General features: G+C 38.8%; 1 protein-coding gene across 1 annotated transcript in view; it reads left to right on the top strand.

Annotated features, from left to right (window-relative positions):
• Positions 1-20202, top strand: part of CUNH10orf67 (chromosome unknown C10orf67 homolog) — a 107680-nt gene that overhangs the window by 55555 nt on the left and 31923 nt on the right. Inside the window, exon 9 of the mRNA XM_045587761.1 lies at positions 2424-2450. Within this exon, the coding sequence (XP_045443717.1) occupies positions 2424-2450 (27 nt within the window). The remainder of the gene's footprint in view (positions 1-2423; positions 2451-20202) is intronic.

The following is a 20202-nucleotide window of genomic DNA, read 5'->3' as shown; positions in this document are numbered from 1 at the left end:
CCATTCCTTGCCTCTGGCAACCAGCAATCTGCTCCTTGTATCGATGAGGTCTTTTCTTTTTCTTTAAAAATATATATTTATTGACTTCAGAGAGGAAGGGAAAGGGAGAGAAAGAAATCAATGGTGAGAGGAAATCATTGATTGGCTGTCTCCTGCAAGCCCCCCACCGGACATCAAGCCTGATCCCGGGCATGTGCCCTGAAGGGTAATTGAACTGTGACCTCCTGGTTCATAGGCAGACACTCAACCACTGTGCCACGCTTGCTGGGCTATGGAGTATGGGCTTTCTTTTGTTTTTTTAAACATTTTACTATAAATAAGATGATATGCATGGGGTTTTTTTTCTACCTGACTTACTTCACTTGGCATACTGCCCTTAAATTTCATCCATGTTGTCACAAATAGCAAGATTTCATTCCTTTATATGGCTGAGTAATATTCCATTGCATATGTATATACCATCTCATCTTTATCCATTTGTCTATTGATGCTCCAACCAACTGAGCCACCCGGCCAGGCAATATGAATGTGATTTTATATAATAACTTAGTAATTAGTAACTTATTACTTATATCTTGGCTGTTGTAACTAATGCTGCAGTGAACATGGTAGTGCACATATCTTTTCAAGTGAGTGCTTTTTTATTTCTTTAGATAAATACCCAGAGATGGAATTGCTGGGTCACATTGCAGTTCTATTTTTAACTTTTTGAGGAATCTCCGTAGTGTGTCCAGTAGTGACGGCACCAATTTACATTCCCACCAACAGTGTGCAACAGTTCCCTTTTCTTCACATCCATGTCAACAGTTGTTATCACTTGTTCCTTCCTGGTGATAGCCATTCTAACAAGTGTGGTTCGGTGCACATTTCCCTGGGGATGTGTGATGTTGAGAACCGTTGGCCATTTGAATATCTTCTGGGAAAATGTCAGATCATCTGCCTATTTTTAATTGGACTGATAGTTGTTTTTTTTGCTATTGAGCTGTTGTTTGTTGATTGTTTTTGTTTTTTGCTGTTGAGCTGTGTATTTTGGTTATTAACTCCTTATGAAATATATAATTTCCAAGTATTTTCTCCTAGTCTATAGGTGCTTTTTCATTCTGTTGCAGAAGCTTTTTAGTTTGATATAGTCCTACTTGTTTATTTTTGCTTTTGTTGTGTTTTGAGCATTATATTAAAAAAATATATTACTAGCACCCATGTCAAAAAGATTTTTCTTAATGTCTTCTTCTAGGAGTTTTATGGTTTCAGGTGTTACATTTAAGTCTTTAATTCATTCAATTTAATTTTTTGTGTGGTATAAAGCAGGGGTTTAGTTTCATTCTTTTAAAATTAAAATCACATTCATATGGCCTGGCCAGGTGGCTCAGTGGGTTGGAATGTCATCCACTACACCTACAGGTTGCAGGCTCAATTCCTGGTCAGGGCACATACCTAGGTTTCAGGTTTGACTCCTGGTCATGGTGCACGTGGGAGGCAACTGATCCATGTTTCTCTCTCACATGAACATTTCTCCCCCCCATCCCCCTCTCTCTCTAAAATCAATAAACATATCCTCAGGTGAGGATTAAAAAGAAGAATAATTAAAATAAATAAAATTACATTCATTACATTATTGAAGTTTGACTACTAAATTATCTGAATTTTCTCAAAAAAATCTTATAAGGCTTGAGATCTATAGCTAGTTTAATAACATATGAAACAAATTATGACCACACCAGCAAACAGTGCATGCTTCTATATAATCTCTGTTATGCTTAAAGCCATAGATAAATGCTAATGATTATAAATATTTACAATTTTATCTATTTCTGTTCACTTTTTAAAATGTTTTTCTTTCTAGGTACAACTTTATTTTCTCTTCTAATTCATATTCAACATTTTAACTTTATTTTCCCATAATAGTTTTGGCAGTCAAATGGTTTATGATGCTACTCTTTCATTGCTAAAGGTAGTTTTATAGAAAATTCTCCGTTTTAATCTTTGCAAACAATAACAAATGACATGGGCCTTTAATTTCACAGGTTAGTAAACATAAAGAAGAAAAGGAAATGAGAAGGCTTGACATAAGTGGCAAGGTTTGCATTTAAGTCCTTTCCCCCACTCCCACCCCCTCTTTTATTCTGTGCTTCTCTTGTTTTGGCATCTTGAGTTTGAAGGAGAAGATGCTTATCAGTGAGGCAAGAAGTGTGAATGGGAGTCCTGGAGACTGACGTGGAGAGAGGTGAGAAGGGAAGATTGAGTGTGAGCCTTGGAGAAAGCAAGCCTGGCGTAAGGAGAGTGCAAGGTGTCGTCCTGGCATACTGATGCGCAGTCTCAATGCCTTGTCTCCTCATCCCTGTCCCTTCACTCCTACCTTCTATTCCCCTGCCTTCCTACTACGTACAATCCTCCAGCTGTACCATGCCCCACTCCTTTTCCAGGTGCCTTCAGAAGGCTTTGACCTGAAGGTATGTTTTTCTTCGTGCAACAGCATCAATGGGGGGGGGGGGGGGGGGGGGGAGTCCAACTTGCAAATTAAATTAGGCCTGAGCAGGGGTTGTGCAAGAACAGGTCCAGGTCCTCAGGGACTGAACACTTGAGCTCTGCTATCTCAGCTCAGGGCGAGGGAGGGAAGTAAAGGGACATGATTCTGAAGAAGGAAGTGAGAATAACAAAGTTGGTTCTTTCTGTATGCCAGACCTCGAGGTCAGCGAAGGGGAAAGAGTCGCCATGGACCCCACAACACAGGAGGGAGCAATCTTCCCTCTCCTCCATTGGGTCTAAGCCAAGAAAAGGGAAGACAAGGAGGTCTTTAAAGCAAAAGCACGCTGAGGTAAGCACCGCTCAAATGGCCACACTCTGTGACACCTTCATCTGCACAGGGGCTCCTGTGTTGTTAGCAATATCGAAACCACAATCATACCTCACAACCCTGCACCAACAAGGTTGCTGGTCTCATTGATTCTCCTGACTCCCTGCGCACAACTGGACAGGGGCTCTGGCACTTTTCTCAGCACCAGTATGTCTTTGTTAGGTCCCTTAACTTACCCAAGAAGATGCCACCGCTGCCCCCAGCTCAATGGTTTATATAGCTTAGTCCGTAAGCCTTGGTAGATCTCTATTAAGTTAGCAAGATAGAGAATCCATATTCCAAGTACTTTCTAGGCTGTATAATCGCTAACTCATTACTGCCCAATAGCTATCAGTAGCTTTACCGAAGCTTCCCTACAGGACACGCAAGTCTACAGAGCATTTGCTGGTAGTATTCTCAGTAGACACCTGGACTAACTCACACTATCAGAAGCGTGCACGCAGGGATTATCTGCTTTTGCTGTCTGTTTCCGCAGCCTCCTTCCCCAATGATCAGAATCATTTTGCTGGATCTGCAGCAGCACAATTCATCTACATAAAGGGCATGTCCAGAAGTAGCTCTGTGATGTTCAGTTCGACGTTGGCTTGTTATGTGAACATTGCTGAGGCACTTGCTCATGGCATTACACAATGCCTCCCTTTGTGTGGTCTCCTGGGGAACTTTCTTCTGCCCTTCGTTATGGGGCTGGTTGTATTTCTCCGAGCGATTGGTCTTTTCCTATGTGCACTGTGAATTGTGTAACTAGTCAAGGCTCAGGAAACTTAGAAGTCACTTGGTGAGTCACCTAGCCAGCGCATAGCGCTTCATGAAGAGTCTCTCCCCGTGTTCTCCCTCCTCCTCCCACAGGGCTGCTTCCCCGGCACTCAAGGCCCGGAGGCACAGAGCAGAACCCTGCTCCTGCGTCATCCTTGCTCCACTGGGCACAGAAAGATCTGGGCATCTCATGCCAACTCCCAGGCAGATGGCTTCCTGCTTGTGGCCAGCAGAGGAGTGAGACAACAGGTAGAGAGAGACGAGGGGTTGAGAAAAAGCATTGTCTTTTAAAAATATTTTCACTTTGCAGAAAGTTAGGAAATCTAGTCAGCTGGAAAACAATGTAATTTCTCAAGGAGGAGAATGACATTTGGGGGGAAATTTGACACATGACTGGCCAGTGTTTGGGTTCCAGAAGTAAGATTTTTAGAATCCAGGTCTTGGGAAGCTTTTGATTTTTGAGTCACAAAAGAGCAACAAAACAAAGACACAAACAAGAAAGAACGCTGCCTGAGTAGGAGATGCTGCCTGCTGACTGGGCAGGAAGACCAGCCATCCTGGGTGAGGGGCTCAAGTCCACGCCTTGGACTTAGTCAGCCTGTGGTCAAGCCAGTATCGCGTTCCAGAAGGCTCTGCCAGCTGCCAGAAATCAGGCTGAAGGGCCGGCTCTGTGCGTCAAGGCACTGAGATGAATGCGGACAGGGCTGCCCAGCAGAGTTAGCAGCTGGACAGAGTGACGGGTCCGGAGCCAGGGATGACAGCAGCAGGGGGAGCTGCTCCCATTCCCACAGCAAGCCCAGGCTGTCAGTCAGCCCCAGAATTCCAGCTTAGAAACTCCTCACTTTACAGATCAAAATTGAGCTTCCAAAATCGCAGCCACAAGGGACAGGCATGCTGTCCTCACAGAACATACACAGTGAAGGCGAGACAGAGGTAGACAGGATCTCTGAGAAGGCATTTCAATAGGATTTTCTCTCAGTGTGACAGTTTTTCCTTCTGGCTGCTAGTACGGTTATCTTGCTGCTGCCAACCCATAACAGTACGTTTTGTTAGCTGGATAGACTCTGAAGTTAATGTGTAACAATAAGTGAAAACTGGACCGGGGGAGGGGAGAGATGGCGTAACCTGGTATTCCATCTTTATATTAATTAACTTGATTTTACAGCGTAATGTAGTTTTCTAGTTCACCGTTATTACTAGCATATGTACTTTTGTTGTTAATAATAATTCTGTTATTATAAGGGCTCCCTTATATCACCTTCCCATGTGGTCTATTCTTCACCATAGGTTAACTATAGGCACTCTGGTTATAATTTTTCTGTTTCTCTCTTTTAAATATTTTATTAGGTTGAGATAGTTGGACACCTTAACAATGACCTCTAAAGGTTTGATAATACTACCACGTGTAAACGGCCAAACGCAGAGCTTGCTGCAGGAACTTTTAAATCAGTCATTTCACTTATCCAATTAATCATACTTATTTTTGAAATCTGTGTCATTCGGTGGGAACAGCACACATGTTTCACTCTGGAGTACACAGCGATAAACTGAGTGTTTAGCCAGTCTGAAAAACGCGATATGAACATCGCTGTCTGATTTCTATTTATGAGCGATTTCACAACTTAAAATTTGTATTTGTACAGTGTTTTGTGCAAAGTTTATTTTTTGATAGCTGTAAAGCATTTCAAATATTAAGGTTTCTCAGAACAAGGTTAAATTGGATTTCCAGGTCCCCCTTCCCCACCCCCACAGCCAGGGTAATTCGTTAATTGAGGTTGCGCCCAGTGAATGCTTCCCTGGAAGATTTCTGAGCGTCCGTGGGGTAACCTGGTCTATGCTGGCGGAACATATGGTGTGTGCTCCGATCCGCAGAAAGCAGTAGGAGCCTTCTGTGTGGGAAATGGGACATGGGACAAGGTCAGTTATGTTCCCGTTCTTAAAGTGCGTGCAACACAAAGCAATTTGTACTTGATCCAAGACTTTAATTAAAACTCTAGAACATTCTTCTTTTCATTCCAGAATCGTTCAGTGAAACATTTTTTTGCAATAGTTTTGCAATTGTGACCATAGTCAGCCTTCAGGCTAGTATTTTTTAAAAGGTTATTATTATAGATATAGAATTACTGTTATTATAGGTATATATTACCACAGGCGATATGGGTGAAGGAAAAATCTTTCTTTCTGAAACTTCCCATTCCTTCCCTCTACAACCTGTTTATTTCACTCATTTGCACATGAAGTTTAAAATAAATGCCATCTGAGAAGAAAATTGTTTCATTATTTTATTCTTTTTCCCCCCTTGGCTTGGTTTGATAAAGTAGACATTTAATAGTTCGCAGAGCATTGCCGCAAAGTCAGCATTTTGCTCATTGTTGATCTGGCCCCAGAGGCTGGTGCAGAAATACATACAGAGTTAGGGACACAGAGATAGGGCAATTCTGGACACGTGTGTGGTCTTCAGATGTTGTCAAAGAATATTCACTGTATTTTGATAGGTTGTGTTGACACAGAACTCCCCTTATGCTGTATCTTTATCTCATATTATGAATCACTTTAAAATATTGAGGTACTTGAAGTAATATACTACAATTACTTGCTTTATTTAAAAAAAAAATTCATTTACCATTAAAATGAGTTCAACTTTAGGTTCTGTTCTCAGAGAACTGAAATAGAAAAATCTCCTATTTAAAATTCAACTGAAAGGTGGCTATTACTTTCTACAGCATTTTAAAGGGATTATAACTTTATTAGGTCATCTGGAAAACCAGATGGGCTAAGCTCCAAAATGGCACCAACACCTACAGCATTTTATTCTGAATAGTTTGGTGACAAATTGAATACTTTTCCATTTGTATTTGTAACTAAAATATTTTAGTGAAAATAATATTTAATACTTGTTGCACAAATAAGAAATTTTATTGCTAAAATCACTTGAGGGGTTTTATGCTTTGTCTCTTCTTGGGTATTTGTTGGGAAATGCTTATAAAATTTTATTTGTAGAATTTGTATTTCAGTATCATTTGACTTATGGACCTAAGATATTACCATGAAGATCAGGAAAAGATGAATTTGATATTTGCATCAATTTCTAGTCTTCCTTAGACATTTTCAGTTCTGGGGTCAGATGGTAGGTCCTGACCATGTGTAACATCATCCTTGACTTTGGGAGCACACAAAGCAGCCATCGTACTCCCGACTGCTTGGTGTTGCTTCCATCTGCCTGGCTTTAGCTGTGGTCTTCTCTCCAGTTCCCATTGGAAGCTGAGGCCAGTCTGGAGTACCACGTAATTCGGCCAGTGTCCTGACACTCCCCAGACCTGGGTCTTACTCCCGGAAGACTGAACAATTTGAACTGCTGTCACTCATCCTAATTGCCATTATTAATTCTGTTGCTTGGTGCTATGAGTTATATTATAGTACTACTGCTTCAGTACTGATACTCAAGGCCAAAATCAAACCCAAGGTACCTACACTCTTTTGGACACTAGCATTGAACTGTTATCTACCCTTTTTGGATCCAACACTAGCACCTTGTTAGTTTCTCCAGCCCTGGTTTCTTTGTATCCTGGTAATAGGTTCTTCTCTCCCTTTTTGTGTGTCTCATAATTTTTTTTGAATGCCAGACATCATGTGTAGACTAGTAGAGCCTGAATAGTGAATAGTGTTCATACCTAGAAATGGCATGCCTCTTCTCTTTTTTCTTTTCTTTTTTATCCTCACCCAAGGATATGTTTATTGATTATAGAGACAAAAAAAAAAAAAAACATGTGAGAGAGAAACATCAATAAATTGACTCCCATATGCTCTCCAACTGGGCTCAAACCCATAACCTAGCTGTGTGCCTCTCCAGAATCAAACCCACAACCTTTTGGTGTACAGGATGATGCTCTGACCCACTGAGCCATCTAACAAGGATGGCACACCTCTTCTTATATCAGGCTATAAAGAACTGAGCCATTTAGTCAGAAGTTGTGTTAAGTTTGGTGGTTGCTGTGGTTCATTTTAGGGGACCACTGCCTAGATATTCCTTTTGTGATAGGCAAGTGTTTAGAGTGGGAGTGTGTGCTCTTCCACCTTTAGCTTTCAGCAGAACCTGTCCACCTGTGCCATAGCGTTGTTCTCTCTTTGTGTATCTATTCCTTCCTTGGTAATGGACTGCTATTGCCTGGTACTTCATGAGTGAGGGTAGAGATGTTTTTTCCTTGTTCTAATCACAGTCTCTGGGAAGTGTTATATGCTTGACCCTTAGAGGTGATCTTTCTCGGGATTCCTGTCCCACTTCTCAGTGGCAGTCAGCCTTGGTCTTGTGCATAAACTTGACGTTGGTTAGGTGTTCCTGTCCTTGCTGCAATGATAGGAAACGCCATTTGGTGTTAGTACCAAAGGCATAAGACCAACCCCTCACCCAGAGGAGGAGAGTGTTTCTTTTGCTTTGCCTTTGCCATAGGTGTTCATCTGCTCTGTGTAAGTAAGAGCTCTGATGTTTTCCCAGCCTTTTGTGAATTGGATAGGGCTTGGTGCCCAACACGTCTCCACTGATCACCTTCTTTGAGTCTGATTGGCCAGAGAGTTTGCTTTCCCTCTTCCAGGAACTTCGGTCTTTTGTTTCCTAGGATAAAAGGGCTTGGGAAGATACTTTTCTCTTAGCAGCAGCTGATCCCCTCCCCAAGCCTGCACCATCATAAGTCTCCTGCCCTGCCCTCAGTTTTTCTCAAGAGCATCTTGTAGGAGACGGTGAATAAAGCTGTGGACTCTTCTACAGCATGTACCCCCAGCTACTTCAGACTGCTCTGTTAACCCATAATGCTCTTCGGTAGTTCTTTATATTGTAGCTTGTTATTTTTGTATCTGCTTGTGTTACTACTGGCATGGTAGTGCTTCTGCTATAGGTAAGACTGTTCATAGATCATAACTCTCCTTGGAAAGACTCACTCTTCTGGAATGCAGGTTACCTGGTTGTGACTTCAATTCTCTGATAGGTTCAAGAAAAGTTGCCATTTTGTAGTCTATCTGAATTTTTCTTGTTGTTAATCTTGGGATGGCATTTTTTTTTCATCCCATGTGAAAGCAAGAAGTCTGGATTTGTTATATAAAACAGGTTTATACTTATACAAAATTTGCTCAATAGAGTAAGAAAGAATCTGCCACCTTGAGGTAATCATTGAAATCTTTTGTGAACAAGATCAGACAAAACTTGATGAAGATTTGCATGTACAACAAGATATGGGAGCTTCATTCAATGACACTGAATATATATATTCACTCATGTTCAGTATTTCACTCCATAGAAGTAGCACAATTCAGTTAACCAATTTCTATCAATGTGCTGGTGCCTTCCTGAAATATTGTTTCTCTTCTATTGTTGTTATAAACAATGGCTTCGTAACCTTTAATAGAGGCATTTCCATCACGGAAGTGTTTTGATTACAAATTTTTTATATTGAATAATTTCATAGAAGATGTGAAGCTGCTTCTATATACTGATTTCCTGCAGTGGACATAAAGTCTGGGATAATCTGGAGCCAGGTGAAGAGGCCAAGCCCCACATTGACTTTGATGGGCTTCGAGGCCTTTGAGAAGATACGCCTGAAGTTTGCATATGGCCTGGATCAACCTGGATTCCATAAGGCTTCATAGCTCAGGCACCTGCCAAAATGTTTCTGAGGCCCTGGGCAGGCATGGAGTGGCACCCATGGGGCACATCAAATGAGGAAAGTCTTGTCCTATTTTTTTTATTTTATTTTTTTAGGTTCTCTAGCTTAATGTTCTTGTTAGAAGCAAATTTACTAGTGTTACATGTAGACAAATACTTCATTTTGACTTTTGGCCTACACAATGCTTAGTGCTTGCTTGCATAAAGCCTATGTTTTAGTCTCAATGTTCCTAGTTCTCAAGTCTCTTCTCTCCAGGCTATAAGGCGTAAGTCTGGTTCTCCTCTCTTCATGTGGCTTTGTCACTTCCTTCGCCCACTAACCACCACCCACTGGCACAATACTGGTGTTCAAAAAGAGTTGTTTGCTTAGGGATTGAAAATTTTAAAAATATGTTAGTTAAAAGTCAAGCTAAATGAAGTTTTAGAGACAAGATCACCTTCAGAATGCATTAGGAAGATTGTTTTAATAGTAACATAATTGATGATTTGAAGGAGAAAGAGGCATTTAGGCCAGAAAGAATGGTCCAAGTTTAAGAAGAGGTATGTTTGCGGAAATTAGAAGAAATTACAGAAGGTAATGACTCTTTCATTGACAAGGAAAAGGAGAAAGAAGACATCATAAAGAATGTGGTTTCTCTGTGTTAGTTAATATGCATCATTGTACTTCTTTTGTTATTACAAACCGTCGCTGTTCATTCCTAATTTATACGATTATATTTATGAAATGTTTCCTTTTAAAACAATTTTAAGTGCTTAAAATGGAAAACAAGTTTAAGAATTATAACTTCTGTTATAAAGAAATGTCATTTCTTAATTTTATGAATTTTTTAGTTATAAATATATATAAATTTAAAAGAAAGCGAGAAATATTTGTAAGAAATTATTTCTAATCACAGCTTTTGATTACCTTTATAATTGTTAATTTACATTTCCCTACTTAGAAAGCTATCTACTTTTATATTAATATTACCATTCATTTTCACCTCTAGCTATTGTTCAGCAATCCAATATTTGTACCTGTCAATGCAGTAACCACATAAAGACCAGCATGTGTATTCCAGAGAAAGTGGAATGTCAGCAGCTGACAAAACAGAAGGACAGTTTAATGTGGACAGAGCCACTATCCAATATAACATGCTGTAGCAAAGTTGAAAGTTCAAGTCAAACTAGAGAGCAAACACCCTAGTCTACTATGGTGCTTTTTTTTTTTTTTTCCCCCCCTGAAAAGAGAAGCTATCTTTGTCACTATCACTATCAAGAGTGTTGTCTTTTGGAGAGATTGAATAATTGTTTGCTTTACAGAAAATATGCTTTAGCACAGTCTTATCTCTAGCATAGCAGCCACCATTTTATGAGAGTCAGGAAAAGCGAGCCTTGAAATTTTTTACTATATGTGAATTTAAACACAGAGTCGTTTTTGATAAACTTTCAATTGCTGATAGGGCTTTGGATATAGTGAAATAAATAAATATAAATGTCTTTCCACATGGAAGCTTATTTTGCTTTACCAATTTGTTTTTCTAACTTTCCATGGATTAATTTTTAAAATTTGAGGTTTTTTTTTCTCTCTGTTACCATATTGGCAAATGCCCTCCAAAGCTTGTGGCTCTTTACCCAGTGATTTCCTAGGTTCAGATTAACCAAGTGAACTCACTCTCAGCTTGTGCCCTGGGAGAGAGGCATGTGAAGTGGATCATGCCCTTAGGTGGAATGACCCCCAAAAGCACATGTCTTCAGTGACCTTGGTGACCCCACGTTTTTGAAGCCAACAAAGGCTATTTCTATTATTTTTTCTTAACATAGTGAATAATACCATTCTCCATCTAGTTGCTCAAATAAAAATTATAGGCAGTTCTCTTCTCACTAAAAGGTGCCCTAAATTTCACCTTTTTCATAATTTCTCTCAAATATATTTTCACTGTTTCAGTCCTGTTTTGTTTTCTATTGTATCTTCAGTACTTCGAATGTTTCCTGGCACAAAGTAGGAATTCAGCAAATATTTAGTGAGTTGAAGAACAAAGAAAATAAAGCCATTAGCCCTGTAGGAAACAGTTAATTTAGGAAGCAGGTACAACCTTAAGAGACATTTTAAAATAAATATATTTTGGGAAACATTCAAGGGAAACTTTTATCCATTAATCAGGACAGGCTGCTATGATAAAATAACAACAATCTGAGGAAAATAATAATTTATTTGAAATAACAATTTTTAAAAAATGACAATGGGCAGGGTGAATAAGAAAACTGACACAGCTGAAGATCTAATTAATTAAAGTGGGGGAAAAGTCTCAGAAATAGTGTAAAATAACAGACATAAATTATGAGAAAAGTTAAACAGTAGTTGGTACAAGAAAATAAAGCAAAGTATTCAAAAGAAAAAAAATGGTTGAACCCTGATTCTTATATTCATCTAAAATCTCAATTGAGTATTTAAAAAAATAAGATATGCAGGATGATATGGACACAATAAAAATGAGAAACTAGTTATTTCTCAGAAGTGAGGGAAGCTAGAAAAAAATTAAAAGTTGAAACATTAAACTAACACTTGGAAGAGACTTTTTTCAGTGGCAAAGTTTAGTAACAGGTTTAAGCTTTCTTCTCTATGGATAGTTACAAGTTCTTAGGCCTGTAATAACTGGTATCTGCATAAACACACTGTTAATGTTATTTACTAGATCTCAGTTTTTTAGAGTCAGTGTGTAGAAGAAGCATGGAGGACTTAATTATAGTTAGGGAACAATCTTACAGACATTGACAATATAAAAATAACATTCCTTCTAAAAGCTTGGAAATCAGGTGAGTAAATATGTTGGAAAACATAAAAGTCTAAATAAATTTTCCGTTTGTCATAGGGTGGAATTAATATACCAAGTATACAAGTTTAGATATATTGAAATCATAACCAAAGCAACAACAGGCAGGTGGGGGAGAAGGTGGAAGATAATGTGAATGCTCTAAAATCTTAATATTTATTTGTGGGGACCCCAAATCAATAAAGGCTATTTTCCTATATAATAAAAGCCTAATATGCTAAGTGCCTTACCATTTGTTCAACCATTTGACCAGTTGCTATGATGTGCACTGACCATCAAAGGGCAGATGCTCCAACTGGTAGGTTAGCTTGCTGCTGGGATCCAGCCAATTGGGACTGGGCCAGATGGGCCTGACATGCCATGGAGCCCTCCTATGGTCCCTCCCCAGTCCCAATCGTGCATCAGTGAGGTCCCTCAGCTTGGCCTGTGCCCACTCGCAATCTGTGACCCTTTGGGGGATGTCAGAGAGCCGGCTTCAGCCCGATCCCTGCAGATCAGGCTGAAGGATCGCACTGGTGCACGAATTTGTGCACCAGGCCTCTAGTTTATTTATAATGATAATGATAAGGAAAAACAACAACAATAACAACAATACCTTAGGTTCTGGGAAATAATAGTTATATATTCATGTATACTATTCTATTTGCAGTTTGTTTTTTAATACGTGCATACATTACCATTTAAAAATCTAAGGTAATATGGAGGGGAAACGAAGATGGTGGCATAGGGTAGACAGCCGAATGCAGCCTACCACAACAAATTTGACTTTAGAACTGGAAAACAGCCGAGACCGGTTTGGCTCAATGGATAGAGCATTGGCTTGGGGACTGAAGGGTCTCGGGTTTGATTCCGGTAAAGGGTATGTACCTTGGTTGCGGGCACATCCCCAGTAGGGGGTGTGCAAGAGGCAGCTGATTGATGTTTCTCTCTCATTAATGTTTCTAACTCTCTACCCCTCTCTCTTCCTCTCTGTAAAAAATCAATAAAATATATATATTTTTTAAAAAGATATAATGGTAAAATTTGACCACTATATAATGGCAGAGTAATGTATTGTTAAAAAACTATAGTGGGAAAGTTGGTTTTAATGGACTATAATTGCCCAATTGCAAATCTATATATATAAAAGCCTAAGTGACTGAACAACCAATTGGCCGGCTGCTGTGATGCACACTGACTGCAAGGGGGCAGACGCTCAACGCAGGAGCTGCCCCTGGTGGTCAGTGTGCTCCCGCAATGGAAGCACCACTCAGCAGTGGCCCACCAGCCTTGCAGCAGCCACTTACTCACTCAGTAGGCCTGCAGGTCCAGTCTTCAGAGAATGGTCCAGGCACTGATGGACCAGCACTACTGGCATGATCCTGACAGTGCCACAGTTCTCCTGGAAGCCGGCCTTGGGCATCACTGCCATTTCCCCTCTCTAGATGCTTCACAATGAAGAAACGATATAAAAGTGGCTGCCAGGTGGATCCCAACAAACTGTGCAAACGTCAGCAGCACAGATCTGAACCCCAGGCTGGCAAGGGCACCCCACCGCCCACCCAGAGGGCCAATTGTTTCCCAGCTCCCCTCTCTCCCCCAAATGAGCACCAGATGCAAGGCTTATGGCTGGCGAGTACTGCTGATGCAGTGCAAGCCTCTCCCAATTGGGACTGACTGAGTGCAAGTCCATAGCAGGCACAGCGGGGCTGGGATGAGTGGGAGTGGCAGGCAGGAGCAGCAAGCAGGAGCGGCAGGCAGCATTGGAGTGCTGGTTTCAGCTTGATCCCTGCAGGCCACCCCAAAGGAACCCACCTGTGCACGAATTCGTGCACCAGGCTTCTAGTGCAATATTTAAACACCAAACTTAATAAATTGGATAAGGCAGAGAAGATCCCTGTGGGACTCTGGTTGACATATTTGTCTGTTTCCTTTCTCTAAGCTGCAGAGAAGCCACATCTTTATGCATTATTTTAAAATGTTATACAGGGTAGTGCAAAGATAGGTTTATAGTTCATATAGAAAGTAATAAAATCATTAATAAGTAATAACGTAAGAATAAACTTTCATGTACTCACAACTATAAATCTGCTTTGTCCCTCTCTATATTTATTTCCTTTCCAGTATGTACGTGACACGTCTATTGAGCCACATGATCATGAAGAGGTAAAAATGTCAGATGACCAGGTATAAGATGACTATTATGACCGTTATTATTACTCTAATTCTTCATATTGATGCTGGCTATTCTTAGAAAGTAGCAATGACTTTGATAGAGAATTAGTTTTATTTGCTGTTTTTCCTCTTTAAAAAAAAATCTTCATTGTTGAGAGTATTACAAATTTCCCCCTCATTGTCCCCCTCCACCCACTTCCCCCTCTACCTCAGGCCTTCACCATCCTACTGCCTATGTTTATAGGTAAGATCTTTGGTTAATCTCCTTCTGACCCCCCTACACCCTTCCCTCTGAGATTTGTCAGTCTGTGCCATGCCTCTAATTCTACTTTACTCACCAGTTTATTTTGTTTATTATATTTCTTGTTCACTTATATTGATTTTTAGATTCAATTATTGATAGATATGTATTTATTGTCATTTTACTCATATTTTTATCTTTTTTTCTTCTTCTTCTCCTTCTTCTCCTCCTCCTCCTCCTCCTCCTCCTCCTCCTTCTTCTCTTCTTCTCTTTTTAAAGAGTGCCCTTCAACATTTTATGTAATACTGGGTTGGTAGTGATGAACTCCTTTAGCTTTTTCCTGTTTGTGAAGCTCTTTATATGACCCTCAATTCTAAATGAGATCTTTGCTGGGTAGAGTAATCTTGGTTAGAGGCCTTTGCTATTCACCATTTTGAATATTTCTTGCCACTCCCTTCTGGCCTTCAAAAGTTTCTGTTTGAGAAATCAGCTGACAGTCATATGGGTACATAGTAGGTAACTAACTGCTTTTCTCTTGCTTCTTTTAAGATTCTCTCTTTATCTTTAATCCTTGGCATTTTAATTATGATGTGTCCTGGTGTGGGCCTCTTTGGGTTCCTCTTCTTTAAGGTTCCCTGTGCTTCCTGGACTTGTAAGTCTATTTCTTTCACCAGGCAGGGGAAGTTTTTTGTAATTATTTCTTCAAATAGATTTTCTTGCTCTCTCTCTGTCTTCTTGTCTGATACCCCATAATGTAAATATTGGATTGCTTGAAGTTATCCCAGAGGCTTCTTATACTATCTTCATATTTTTTTAATTCTTTTTTCTTTTTGCTCTTTTGCTTGAGTGTTTTTTGCTTTCTCATATTCCAAATCATTGATTTGATTCTCTGAATCCTCTATTGTTGATTCCCTACAAATTATTCTTTTTTTTTTTTTTTAATAATTCTTTCTTGTAGAAAGTCCCACTATTTCCCCATTGCCCCTACTCCTACACCCCCCCTCCCCTTACCACCCCATTGTCTGTGTCCATGGGCCATGCATACATGCATACAAATCCTTTGGTTGGTTACCACCCAACCTTCTCTCCCTCCTTCCCTCCAAGTTTCCACACTTTGATCCATGCTTCCATATCTCTGGATCCATTCCATTCATCAGTTTATTTTGTGACTTAGATTCCACATATGAGTGAGATCATGTGATACTTATTTTTCTCTGATTAACTTATTTCACTTAGCATGATACTCTCCAGGTCCCTCCATGCTATCTCAAAGAGTAAGATATTGTTTTTTACTGCTGCATAGTAATCCAGGGTATAAATGTACCACAACATTTTTATCTACTCATCTATTGATAGGCACTTGGCTGTTTCAAGATCTTTGCTGTTGTGAATTGTGCTGCTATGAACATAGTGGTGCATACAGTCTTTCTGATTAGTATTTCATGTTTCTTAGGATATATGGCAGTTCCATATTTAATTTTTTGAGGAAACTCCATATTGTTTTCTATAATGAATGTACCAGTCTGCATTTCCACTAACAGTGTATTAGGGTTCCCTTTTCTTCATATCCTCTCCAACACTTGTCATTTATTGATTTGATAGTAAATATTTTGACAGGTCTGAGGTGATATGTCATTGTCATTTTACTATACACCTCTCTGATGATCAGTGAATTTGAACATTTTTTTTTATATTTCTCTTGGCCATCTGTATGTCCTCTTTGGAGAAGTGTCTATTTAGATCCTTTGCCCATTTTTAATTAGATTGTTTGTCTTCTTTCTGTTAAGTTATATGAGGTCCTTATATATTTTGGATATTAATCCTTTATCAGATGTATCATTGCCAAATACGTTCTCCCATACAGGACTCCCTTATGGTTTTGTTGATGGTTTCTTTTGCTGTACAGAAACTTTTTATTGTTTGTGTGTGTTTTTGTTTGTTTGTTTGTTTGTTTTAAATATTGCTATTGATTTCAGAGGGGAAGAGAGGAGAGATAGAAAAATCAATGAGGAGAATCATTGATTGGCTATCTTCTGCACACCTACTGGAGATCAAGCCTGCAACCCAGGCATGTGCCCTGACTGGAAATCGAACCATGACTTTCTGGTTCATAGATCAATGTTCATTCACTAAGACATCATGACCAGGCCAGAAGCTCTTTATTTTGATGTAGTCCCATTCGTTCATTTTCCCCTTAGTTTTCTTTGCTCTAGGACAGTGGTTGGCAAACTGTGGCTTGCAAACCACATGCGGCTCTTTGGCCCCTTGAGTGTGGCTCTTCCACAAAATACCACTGCCTGGGTGAGTCTATTTTGAAGAAGTGGCGTGCCATTAGAAGAAGTTTAAGTTTAAAAAATTTGGCTCTCAAAAATAATTTCAATCATTGTACTGTTGATATTTAGCTCTGTTGACTAATGAGTTTGCCGACCACTGCTCTAAGAGATGTATCTATAAACATATTGCTATGCGGGATGTCTGAAATTTTGCTGCTTATGGTTTCTTCTAGGGTTTTTCTGGTTTTACAACTTATATTTAAGTCTTTTATCCATTTTGTGTTTATTCTTGTGCAAGGTGTACGTTGGTGCTCTAGTTTCATTTTTTTGCATGTATCTATCAAATTTTCCCAGTACCATTTATTGAAGAGACTGTCTTGAATCTATTGTATGCTCTTGCCTCTTTTGTAAAATGTTAATTGAGCATTATGGCTTGGGTTGATTTCTGGGTTCTCTGTTCTATTCCGTTGATCTATATGCCTATTTCTTGTGCCAGTACCAGACTGTTTTGATTGCAATGGCTTTATAGTATAACTTGAATATTGGTATTGTGATCCCTCCAACTTTGTTCTTCTTTCTAAAGATTGCTGCAGCTATTTTTTTTATTCCATATACATTTTTGGATTATTTGTTCTAGATCTGTAAAATATGATATTGGCATTTTAATAGGGATCACATTGAACCTGTAGGTTGCCTTGGGTAGTATGGACATTTTAATGATGTTAATTGTACCAATTCATAAGCACAGTATATTTATACACTTGTTTATATCTTCTTCAATCTCTTTTTTCAACATCCTGTAGTTTTTTGAATATAGGTTTTTTGCCTTCTTAATTAAGTTTATTCCTAAGTATTTTAATTTTTTGTTCCAATGGTAAATAAGATTGCTTGTTTAGTTTCTTATTCTGAGAATTCATTATTGGAGAAAAAAATGCCATTGATTTTTGGGTGTTGATTTTGTATCCTGCTACATTGCCAAATTCATTTATTAAATCTAGAAGTTTTTTGGTGAAGTCTTTAGGGTTTTCAATGTACAATATCATGTCATCTGTGAATAATGAGATTTTTACTTCCTTCTTTCAAATTTGGATGCCTTTTATATCTTATCTGAAGGACCAAGACTTCCAGTACAATGATGAATGAGAATGGTGAAAACCATTCCTGTCTTGTTCCTGTTCTTACTTAAAATGGTTTTACTTTTTGTCCATTGAGTATGATGTTTGCTGTAGGTTTGTCACATGTGGTCTTTATCATATGCTCCCTCTATTCCCAATTTTCTTAGAGATTTTGTTTGTTTGTTTGTTTTTGTTTGTTTGTTTGTTTTTATTGCTTGGAGTTTTTAATAAAAAATGGGTGCTGGATTTTGTCAAATGTTTTTTCTACATTTATTGATATGATCATGTGATTTTTGTCTTTCAATTTGTTTATGTGATATAACTCATTTATTGATTTGTGAATATTGTACCAGCCTTGCATCTCTGAAATAAATACCATTTGGTAATGGTGTATGATCTTTTTAACATATTGCTGGATGTTATTTGCTAGTATTTTTTTTTAGCCTTTTAGCATCTATGTTCATCAGAGAAATTGGCCTATAATTCTCTTTCTTTGTAGTGTCTTTATCTGGTTTTGGAATTAGGGTAATGCTGGCCTAATAAAAGGAGCTTGGAAATATTCCTGCCTCTTGGGTTTTTTGGAATAGTCTGAGGAGGATAGGTTTTAGTTCTTGAAATGTTTGCTAAACTTCTTGGTGAAGCCATGTGGACCTGAGCTTTTATTTGGTAGGAGTTTTATTTATTTATTATTATTACTGCTTCTATTTCATCAGTTATTATTGACCTGTTCAGATTTTCTGATTCTTTCTGATTCAGTTTTGGGAGATTGTATTTTTTTAGGAATTTGTCCATTTCATCCACATTGTCCAGCTTGTTGGCTTATAATTGTTCATGGTATTTGTAAGAATCCTTTGTATTTCTGTGATGTCAGTGGTTTCTACTCTGCTTTCATTTCTGGTTTTATTTTTTGGGGGGGGTTCTCTCTCTCTTTTTCTTGATGAGTCTGGTTAACAGCCAATTTTGTTTATTTTATTTATTTATTTTTTCAGAAAAACAGCTTTTGATTTAATTGATTTTTTTGTATTTTTTTTTTTAGTCTCATGTCATTTATTTCTACTCTAATCTTTATTATTTTCTTCCTTCTATTTACTCTGGGCTTTTCTTGTTCTCTTTCTAATTCTTTAAGTTGAAGAGTTAAATAGTTGTTTTTTTTAGGTCAGCCTTGTAGTGTTATGAACTTCCCTTTCAGAAAATTCATTTTAATTATGATGTGTTTGGGTGTGGACCTACTTGGGTTCTTCTTGCTTGAGGTTCTCTGTTACTCCTGAACTTGTTTGACTTTTTCCTTTACGAGGTTAAGGGAGTTTTCTGCCATTATTTCTTCAAACACATTGTCTATCCCTTTTGTCCTCTTCTGGCACACCTGTTATTCAAATACTGTTATGTTTCATGTTGTCCCACAGCTCCCTAAAGCTGTCTTCCTATTAATTGTTTTTTCTTTTTGGTTCTCTGATTGAGTGATTTTTTTGCATTCTGTCTTTGATTCACTGCTACCATCCTTAGTTTCCCCTAATCTGCTGAGTATTCCTTCCAATGTGCTCTTTATGCTATGTCATTATTTCTGTTTTTATAGTTATTATATCTTTTTTCATGCTGTTGAGTATCTCTACCATCATTATTCTGAACTCAATATTGGGTAAATTTTCTTATCTCCATTTCATTTATCTCTTATTCTGTAGAATTTGCTTATTCTTTCATTTGGAGGCTGTTTCTTTGCCACCTCATTTTGGCTGCCTGTTTGGGTTTGTGACTATATATATTAAGTAGATTTGCTACACCTCTCAACCTTTTATGTAGGACAGTGTCAAATGCTGTTTCTGACTAATTAGGTCAGGCAAAGATTCAAAGCATCCAGAGACCACCTCTATCTACAGACTGATAGGATTTTGTCTTGAGTTGCTTTCAGGCAATCATTCACAGGTGTGGCAAGAGTTTTTTTTTCAACAGGATGGGGCAATTTCATGTGCCTGGAGGCTAATTGTTATTCCCAGTCTTTTAATGGTCCTGAGCAACTCTGCACCTTAGGGCAAGATGTTTTCCAATAGGATGTCTTCCCCCCAGGCAAGGCCACCTGTATAGCAAATATCTGCATGAGAAAGGTGACCTCTGCAGTGTGAGGGAATGACACAGCACAGGAAACTAGGGTGTTTGTCTTCTGAGCGCTATCCCCAAAGCTCCTAATCCTGGCTTCTGCTCACACTGCTTCAGTCCGCTCTTGCCCTCCTTCTGTGGATGGCTCAACAGAGAATTCTGTGCTTTGGCCCTTTAAGAGGCCTGAATTTCCAGTGGTCTCTCCCTGGCAACAGCAACCTTGTAACTTTTCATAGCCAGATGCTATGTGGGTAT

Source organism: Pipistrellus kuhlii, unplaced genomic scaffold (assembly GCF_014108245.1).
Source record: "Pipistrellus kuhlii isolate mPipKuh1 unplaced genomic scaffold, mPipKuh1.p scaffold_m20_p_1, whole genome shotgun sequence".
In the NCBI taxonomy this organism is placed as follows: Eukaryota; Metazoa; Chordata; class Mammalia; order Chiroptera; family Vespertilionidae; genus Pipistrellus; species Pipistrellus kuhlii.
This window is presented reverse-complemented; position numbering and strand designations above follow the sequence as displayed.